Consider the following 8827-nt stretch of genomic DNA (forward strand, 5'->3'; position numbering starts at 1 on the left):
GGTCACGAACAAGCCCTGAACTTTGTGCGTTCTAGGCGAGCACTCCAACTGAGCTACATTCCCTATTCTGCATTCTCTATTGCATTTTGGTTTTGTTTTTTTGACTTCTGTATCTGGCTCTTCATTAACAATAATTTGTTTCCCTCTGAGCTTAGAGGAGGTTAAGGCAGATGCACCCGTTCTTCTCTATGTTTAAAAGCCTGTGCCTGTCCTAAACTCCTAGCCTCTGTAGGGCGGTGGGCCATGAAGAGTCCGTGCAGACACTGTCTAGTGTGATGCTGGCTTTGTCAGAGAAGCTCAGAGATGCCACCGTTCATCAGTTCCCCTTGAACCTGACTAGGTTTCCTAGGGGAGACAGCATTTGTACACCAACAGCATTTACTTTGGTGTAAAGCGTCCCCGTGTCCAAACGCTGGCTCTTAACTGGCCATCTGAGCATGTGCCAGCTTGGCTGGAGGGTGAGGCTCCCATGAATTCCCTCTGGCATCTGTGGAAACACTTCTTTGCTTGTTACTTTCTGTGGAAGCTCTGTGGCAGTGATGTGCCTCCCACCACAGGATGTGTGAGCTGGCTGGTGGTTGGCACCCAATGGGTGATGATAGTTTTACCTTAGGGGTGCAGTCCACTATTGCTGCCTGTGACACCAGGGCCTACGGGGTTGGAAAACCTGTTGCTCTCAGTGCCCAGAACCAGAGAGCAGCCCTTATCTGCACCTGGGCTTGGCTACCATGGAAACAGGCTATTGTTTGTGTCAATACTCAGAAAACTTTGAAACTTGTGGGCCTGGTGCCAGGTCCTTCCTGACTTTTGCTGCCTGACTTTTCCTGTGCCCTGGCTGAAGCTGGTGTGAGTCCAGGATGCCACTCTTAGGTGGCCAGTAGAAATTGCAGCCAGTATCCTCCCTGAACTGCCCATCTTCCGTGCCCACTCTGCCTCCCGAACTGTCCTCTGCAGCCCAGAGAAGCACTTACCAAGAGACTGCAAGGAGCGAATACTCAACCAGTGCACGTAAACACTAGCCATTGGCCACGTCTTCTAGGACCAGGGCCTATGGGAGTGGAAACCCACTGAAAGCCACATTTTGATGCATTTGTTATACAAGTCAGTGTGTAGTGTGCTGGTGGCTCATGCTTTTAATTCCAGCACTCAGGCAGCAGAAGCATTCGGATCTCTGTGAGTTTGAGGCCAGCCTGGTCTACAGAGGCTAGTTCTGGGACAGCCAAAGCTACACAGAGAAACCCCATCTTGAAAAGCAAATAAAACAAAAATTTTTTTAAAAAGGCAACAGAATCAAAAACATCAAAAGGATAAAATGGGAAAATGGGTGTTCTAGTCTTGTGCCCTCAGTTTGTTTCTTACAGCTTGCAAAGCTGACATCGGGGTAGCAGATTGTGGTCGTTTGAGTTGTTTTTGTTCAGTTGGTAAGAAGATCTAATACAAGCACTCTACCACTGAGCCATGCCCCCAGCTCATCCCCTGAAGCATTTAAGTGGGGAAATAAGAGTTGGGAATATAGTACAGCTCAGTGGTCGGACGCCTGAATTTTATCTCCAGCACCCAGGCGTGACATCATGGCCGGGAGTCCTGGCGCTGAGAAGGTGCCACAGCTGGGTCCCCAGGCTCCCTGGCCAGCCAGCCCAATGAGCAAGTTCCCAACCACATGAGAGACCTAGCTCAGAAAACAAGGTGGACATCACCTAATAAAAGTTTTTTTTTTGTTTTTTGTTTTGTTTTGTTTTTTTTTTTCCTTAGGAATGCCAAAGGTGGAGGCTTTAAGTAAGCTGGATTCAGTTTTTCCCTTTGACCTTTCCCTAAAGATTTGGCCAAATGCACGGTGGGCAGGGTCCTTGTGAACAAAAGATCCTTCTGTTTTGTCTGAGCCCCCAAACCTGTGGGGGCCAACTCATGTACTCACACCCCTTTTCTCTTCCTCAGTATTTTCAAAGGCAGGCAGAAGCCTGGAATTTACAAGCCTGGCTTGTGGCACGTATCCCAGGGTGCTTTGAGCTTTGGACTTGTTTATCTCCCCAGGACAAAGAATCTGCTAGCCCTTTATTGCCCGTGTTTCCCCTCTAACTGCCCTTTCACAGAACCAGGATGCCTTGCCTTGCCTCGCCCAGTCAACACACATTCTTTGGGTCCAGCCAAACCTGGGAAGGGTGTTGTCGGGGAGGGAGGTTTGACAGAGACTTGGGTCTCAGGGTCCTACTAATTGAACAGCAAGCAGAAACACCCAGTTGTGTAAGACTTCAGCAAGCAGCATGTCAGATGCAACGATTTCCAGTCTAGATTTCAGCTCCAGCCCTGCAGCTTGCCAGCTGAGGTAATCAACCTCAGGCGATGGCCTCTGTGTTCTCATCTGTAAAACAGGGAGATAGTGGGGACTGTACATTCTAAGTAAGACAAACCCCTTTCCATTCAGCCCATTTATCCCCCAAAAGACCTGAGTAAACCAGAGCTTCCAGGATGCCTGGATGTTGGGGTGAATGGCCTCCCCAAAGTGGAGGGGAAGGTGTGTCCCATTGGGGTAAAAGCTGGTCTGCTGGAGAAGCTAATGTGATGGTTCTAAGCACAGCGGCCAGGAGGCTCATGTCCTACAATGCCCTGACTTCCCCCAAATCGCTCACCCTTGCAGGACACATGCCTCAGTTCTTCTAGCAAGGTAGGACTTAGGGGAGGCTTGGGACTAGGGGGCCAGAGCCTGCTGGGGGCTGGATTTGGGCATCGTGAATGGAAACTTGTGAAGCACTGAGCTAGCAGTAATTAGGATACAATAGGTTCAAGTTTAACAATCCCAGCCCTGCAGCTTACCAACCAACACCTCAGGGACTGGCCTCTGGACCTTGGTGCCCACTTCTGTGAAACAGGAAAATATCCCAGATATGCAGGTCAGTGCTCTTCCAGGCAGAGCCAGGAAGCTCTTACTCAGCATGGGACTTCTGTTCCAGTGCAACTCCAGGCACATAGTAGGACAAACAGGGTTCACAGCCTGACCCAAGAGCCAAGAGGTTACTTGATGACTACTGTGAGCACTCAAAAGGAGGTATAGTAAGCCCAGGCTTTCATGCTTGGTTTGCATCTAATCTCTTTAAGTCTCCAAACTCCCTCTAGCCTTCATTTTCCCCCCAGGAACAGCTTAGGGATGTTTTACAGCTTTGAACCTGCTCACCTTTCAGATGAGGGTCCCTAATTCTCCCTGGATGGCACATGTCTCTAGTTATGATCTGAATCCAAGAGCACCCCCAACTAGGAAGCCTCCTCTGTCTTCCTATCACCCTGATGTGTTGCTCTAACTACCTCCTGCACTGAAACCTTACAGGCTGGGAGCGAAAAAGCTGTCCCTCCTCATCTACCTATGTTTTGTATCTTCATCATCTCCTGACATGGGCTCTACAGCAAATGAGTGTTTGTTGGTTAAATAACTGAGTGCACATACAGCAAATGATAGAAGGACAAAGCACTGGAGCATTGTGGGTAGCCCTCTCCTTACCCGCTCTCTCTAGGAAAGAGGCAGAGGCTGTGAGAGTCCCCTAAGCTGGCCTGTGGTAGGGCTGAGCCTTTCCCCTACCTGCCTTTGGCCACTCTGCTTGCATATTCACCGGGAGAGTTTTGTGCCTGTAACTTGGACAGAGGTTTTAAAGCTGTTACAGTTAGAATCTGAGCTGCCCCACCACAGACTCATGTGCTAGGGACTAGGTTGCCTATGCAAAGGGCTTTTATAGGGTGGTAGACGAGGGCTCTGACCTAGGGAATGGATAAACCCTTGATGGGTTCATATGGCGGTGTTACTGAGCGCTGGACAGAGGTAGGTGCAGCCTGGCTGGAAGAAGTCTGTGTGTTGTGCTGTCAGATGGATCTTACCCTGGCCCTTCCTGTTGTCCCCCTTTCTCCTCCTACTGGCCACATGAGGTGATGATGAGTCCTCATCTATTTAGTTTGGCTACCACACTGTTCTTCATGCCCAAGCACATGAGGCCAAGTGACCATGGACCAGACCAAACTGAGCCACAACAAATTGTTTTTTGCCTTTAAACTTTTTTTTCTAGTGTATTTTGGTCACAGCAGCAAAAGTCTGACTGATTACAGGCTCCATCCCAGACAAACGTTTAATGTCACTGGGCCCCCATTTTCACACATCTGAAAAAGGTTCTGGTCAGAGCACCTGCAAGGAGTGTGCTAAAGCAGGAAGGGCCCAGGGTGGGGCCTGTGTGAACCTCCAAATAACAGAAGTAGTCTGATAAGAGCATCTTCTCTTTATACCTTCATTTCTGCACCCGGAAAGGAGGCCGTGAACAAGGGCATGGCTTCAGGCCTCAGAGCATAGCAGAGTACCTAGTTCTTGGCAGGTACGTGTTAAATTCCAGCTGACACATTCCCACCACTGTCCTGTGTCCAGACGGGTTTCCAGCTAACAGGGGCAGGACTGAGGCTCTGAGGAGTGAGGCCACGGAACTGTCATGACAAACCCCTTAGCCATGTGCCCACGCTTCCTGAGGGTGGACCCTGGACCTTCTGTGAGTCCATCTGGGTGCCTGATATACAGCAGGTTACTTCAGGATCCAATGTGTGGAAGCGAGGCAGTGGCCTCTGTGTGTCCCCCTGGGAATATTCAGCATATGACCCCCTGGAAAAGAGTGGGACACACACACACACACACACTTGTCACCCTGGGAGGGTCATGGCCAGACTCTGCTGTTTTAAATTTTTTTTTTTTTGGTGTGTGTGTGTGTGTGTGTGTGTGTGTGTGTGTGTGTGTGTGTGCAGTGATGCTTGTGTGAGTAGACACACCCATGGAGGTCTTTCTCTCTCTCTCTCTCTCTGAGCTCTCATATTTATACTCTCCCAGAGTCCTCAGAATTCCATCCAGCTGGCAAATATCACCCCTCTCTGAGCTGCAGGAGGCAATTTTTAGCTGTGGACAAACTAAGGCAGTCCCACATTCCACACTTGGCATTAAAAGAAGAACCTGCTAACATAACATAACCGAGATTTGAAAGAGACCAAAACTTTCGCCACAGAGGTCAGAGGACGGTTTTGGGAGGGGTACTCTCCTTCTTCCCTGAGTTCCATCCTGGAACTCAGGCCGTTGGGCTTGGATGGAGAACCCTTACCAGTGGACCCATCTTACTGGGCACATGATTCTGCTTCCTTTTCCAACTTGATCTGGATTGGCCTGCCAGTAGGTGACCCTAGTCCTCTCACCATCCCACCCCCTCCTCTCCAGTAGCCCTGGCCACTTGGCTCTTATTGGCTACGTGTTTCCTTGGAGACGACACCAGCCATCCAAACAGACTGCTGAGCTTCTGGAAGAAGAATCTCCCTACCCTCACCTGGGTTCCCTAGCATGAGGGACGTGTTCAACCCTCAGAACCATTTCTACTTTGGGAATATAATAAGGAAGGAGGTGGCTGCGCGAACGGCCTGGACTATCCGCTATGGACACAAGTACCTGAGAGAGGCGCCCGGGGCCAGGAAGCAGCCCCAGCAAGCCCCGTTTGGGTCAGTCTCGAAAGCAGGCCCAGCGCCTTCCACTGGCCCCCCGGTCAGAAAAAAGTCACAGGAGGGATGGTCGGAGGCCAGGGGGGTCCGAGACCAGCTGTTCAGGGCCGGGGATGTCCAGGGAAACAGAGTGAGGCAGGTCAGAATTGCTCCTCAGCACAGAGCACCCCAAGGCAGGCCGGAGGACTTAAAGATGAAGCACCCTACCCCAGCCACCCTGAAGCTGCTCTTCCAGGGTACCTCCCATGATGGCCAGGGCCGGACCATGTACCTCAAGGAGCAGAATCAACTGAAACCAGAGGAGAAGTACAAGTACCCGATGGTGTCTTCCTGGGAGTACGGCTGGCATGTAGGTAAGACCAATACACTCTTTTGCCATTCCCTGATTTTGGGAGGCAGGATTGACCTTCCTCCCCAGCCTCACTCTTCACTACCTCCCTCCTGATGCAAAGAACCAAACTAGCTCAATACGCTGCAAAAAGAACAAACCTGCAGATTAGGCCCAGTCGCTAGGACAGACACACACACACACACACACACACACACACACACACACACACACACCGTCCCCTTCCTTTACAAGGCTGGATTACATACTACCTGCCCTAGGGAACATTCCCAGAGCCCTGCAGGTAGAGCCACTGAGCTCATTTGGTACCTCTGTAGCTTGCTGGGTCTACAGAGCCGCACTAGAATCACCAAGTCAGCAGTCTGCCTGTCTATTTGGCCTGGAGGGCCTTTGGGGTTCCAAGATTTCCTGATTGATGTTTTCCACAGCCTCTCAGCTGCCCGATTGGAACTGACACTGAGTGACTGTGGACACGCCAAACATGTAACCCAAGCACTCAAGATGCAGAGGCAGGAAGATCAGGGGATCAAAGCCAACCTCAGCTATGTGAAGAGACTGACGTGAGCTAGAGTTATATGTGACCTGTCTCAAAAACACTCAAAATCCAAACCAAATATGAACAAGAAAGAAAGGCCTTTATTTGCAATGAGTGGGGGGGGATCTCACATCCTGATCCTACTGCTCCTGGATGACACTTCTCAGGGCCTTGGTTTCTATGTCTCAGAAATGGAAATAAGCAACCAGGCATGGTGGCACATGCCTGTAATCCCAGCACTCAGGGAGACAGAGGCAGGCAGATCTCTGTGAGCTCGAGGCCAGCCTGGAATACAAAGTGAATCCAGGACAACTAAGGGTGACTAGGGAAACCCTGTCACAAAACAATACAAAAGAAACAGGAATAAGCTAGTACCTGCTCCCCTTTTGTCTCAGCATTCTGGGGAAGCCGTGTAAGACAGGAATTCTGCTCACAAGCCCTGTGAAATGTAAGTGCTGTAAAATCCTTCCCTCGGGACAGCCTGGGGAGCAGCTGTCCCCTTAAAGGATCTTGGGAGCAATCAGGCATATGGTAAACTCGGCCTGAGCTGGAAGTCCCGTTTTCTTTTTTCACTTGACAGCTATCATGGAGCAGCTGATGTATGCCGGGCACTTGGGCAAGGCCCCTGCCCACACAGAAGACACACAATAGATACACGGAGTGGCAGCAGGCGGTGTGAGGTGTCTTTTAATCCTTCCTGGGCAGAGGAGTCAGTTGTTACCGGTTGGGGTGGAATCCAGGGCACCTCACACGTACTAGGCCGGTGTTCCACACTGAACCCTGGCCAAGCTTCCAGATTCCACTGCTGCTGCTGGTCTGTGAGCCACACTGACTGTCAAAGCTGTGAGGGTTAACTCAGGATGTGGGGATCGGGACTGGGAGGCTATTCTAGCAGACAGGAAGGCCCACTACAAGTCCTGTCCTGGGTGACAAGTTCTCACGCTACTCTTCCAAAAAGGACCCGACTTCTTGTATTCACAGAGAGCACCTCAGTATAAGGGCCCAGCGTCTTCCTCCCCTACGCTGCCTCACAGGCCCCCCAGGTACCGTGTTGGTAGGTTTCACAAACACACACATGAGATGCGAAGGCAACTAACTTGTTGCTTGCGTGTACAGTAAAAATGGTGCGGAACACACTCTAGAGATTATCCGTGAGTATCTGCAATACAAATATGACTGGGCAGCCTGTACTCTATCCAGCCACACTGTCAGACTGATTCTGAGTGCTCCCCGGCTGCTGGGATGGTGTTGGCTTATAACCAGAAAGCAGACTGCAGAAGCCCACAGTCACTCCCGGAATCTCTAGAACAACTTCATAAGCCTCTGGCCTCACACCCTGAATTCCAACCCTGTCCAGGTGTCACCTGGTGGACAGATGACAAACGTTCTGCTGACTGATATGGTCCCCTACCCTGTTTATAAAAAAACAGAGAGAGGCAATTCATCCCAGAGGGTGCAGAGAAAGCACGGGGACGAGAGTAGGGGACATTATCTGGGTCCCAGCTGCGTCACTGGAAAATTCTCTTATGCATGTCTAAAGCGGCAGCCTGGAGCCTCAGACACAGTGTGGGCTCAATACAGCGTTGGCAAGCACATTGATTAGTGTTATCCTCATTAAATTATGATTGCTATTACTGGCTCAACAGGCAGGATTTGCAGTGCTGGGCATCTGGGAGGCTAGTTTGGCCTCAGGCAGCCCCTGGGTGTCCCCACTGTCGGGTGGGACAGTGGGACAGTCCTGATAACGGCAGGAATATGAAGCACAGTAAATGAGCTTGGAGCTGAGTGAGGGGCCCAAGTGGCTAATGACTTGAGTGCCGGCCAAAACAGATCTTGGCCAGGAGGCCAGTGCAAGGTCTTAAGTGTCCATTGCACTAGGCTTTAGCTGTTGAACTATAAGGAATTCTGAGCATCCTGAGAGGGGTCAGAGACATTGAGGGGCAGTGGTTGTTCCTGAGTGACAGAAGACTTACCCCATTGGGCAGCACCTGCGTGCTGACCCCAAACCCTTTAGCTGGGAAGGAGGATAGTGGTGACGACCCCTGTTCATCCAGGCCTCTGCTGTGTTCTAGGGGATGTCATGGAGAACTACAAGAATCCAGCTTATGCCAGAACTTATCCCATCACAAAGTCATTTTACACCAAAAATGGCATTTTCCATATTCCACGGCGATCAGACAACATCATGTGAACTTGGCTTGGAAAAGGCCTCTGGGGCTCCTTTTCCCTATGATCCACCTGGACTAGAAAGGTGGGAGATGCTGAAGGCCAGCCCTACCTCACTTGGTGTTCTGCTGAGCCCTGCCTGTTTGGCTGAGAGTGACATGAGGAAGTGACTGGGGCATACACCTCTGGGGTGTTGTCCTAGGTTGGAGCTCCTGTCTACACACAGAGAACTCCGTTTCTTGCAAAGTCGCCCCCACGCTGCCATCACTCGCAATGCT

The 8827-nt window shown here is 50.8% G+C and overlaps 1 protein-coding gene across 1 annotated transcript; it reads left to right on the forward strand.

Annotated features, from left to right (window-relative positions):
- The first annotated feature begins 5344 nt into the window (after window positions 1-5344).
- Window positions 5345-8574, forward strand: LOC129670591 (protein ATP6V1FNB). The gene is made up of 2 exons (XM_055599163.1): window positions 5345-5852; window positions 8456-8574. Exons 1-2 carry the CDS (start codon window positions 5345-5347, stop codon window positions 8572-8574), a joined length of 627 nt encoding a protein of 208 aa, XP_055455138.1.
- Window positions 8575-8827: the final 253 nt, after the last annotated feature.

The sequence above is a fragment of the Psammomys obesus genome, unplaced genomic scaffold, assembly GCF_907164565.1.
Source record: "Psammomys obesus unplaced genomic scaffold, mPsaObe1.curated_primary_1811, whole genome shotgun sequence".
NCBI classification, from domain to species: Eukaryota; Metazoa; Chordata; class Mammalia; order Rodentia; family Muridae; genus Psammomys; species Psammomys obesus.

What these genes read in the sequence shown, in the direction of transcription:
- LOC129670591 (XM_055599163.1), top strand. Translation starts at nt 5,345, where the DNA reads ATGAGGGACGTGTTCAACCCTCAGAACCATTTCTACTTTGGGAATATA. An exon ending in GGAGTACGGCTGGCATGTAG is followed by an intron (nt 5,853 to 8,455) that starts GTAAGACCAATA and finishes GCTGTGTTCTAG; the next exon opens with GGGATGTCATGGAGAACTAC.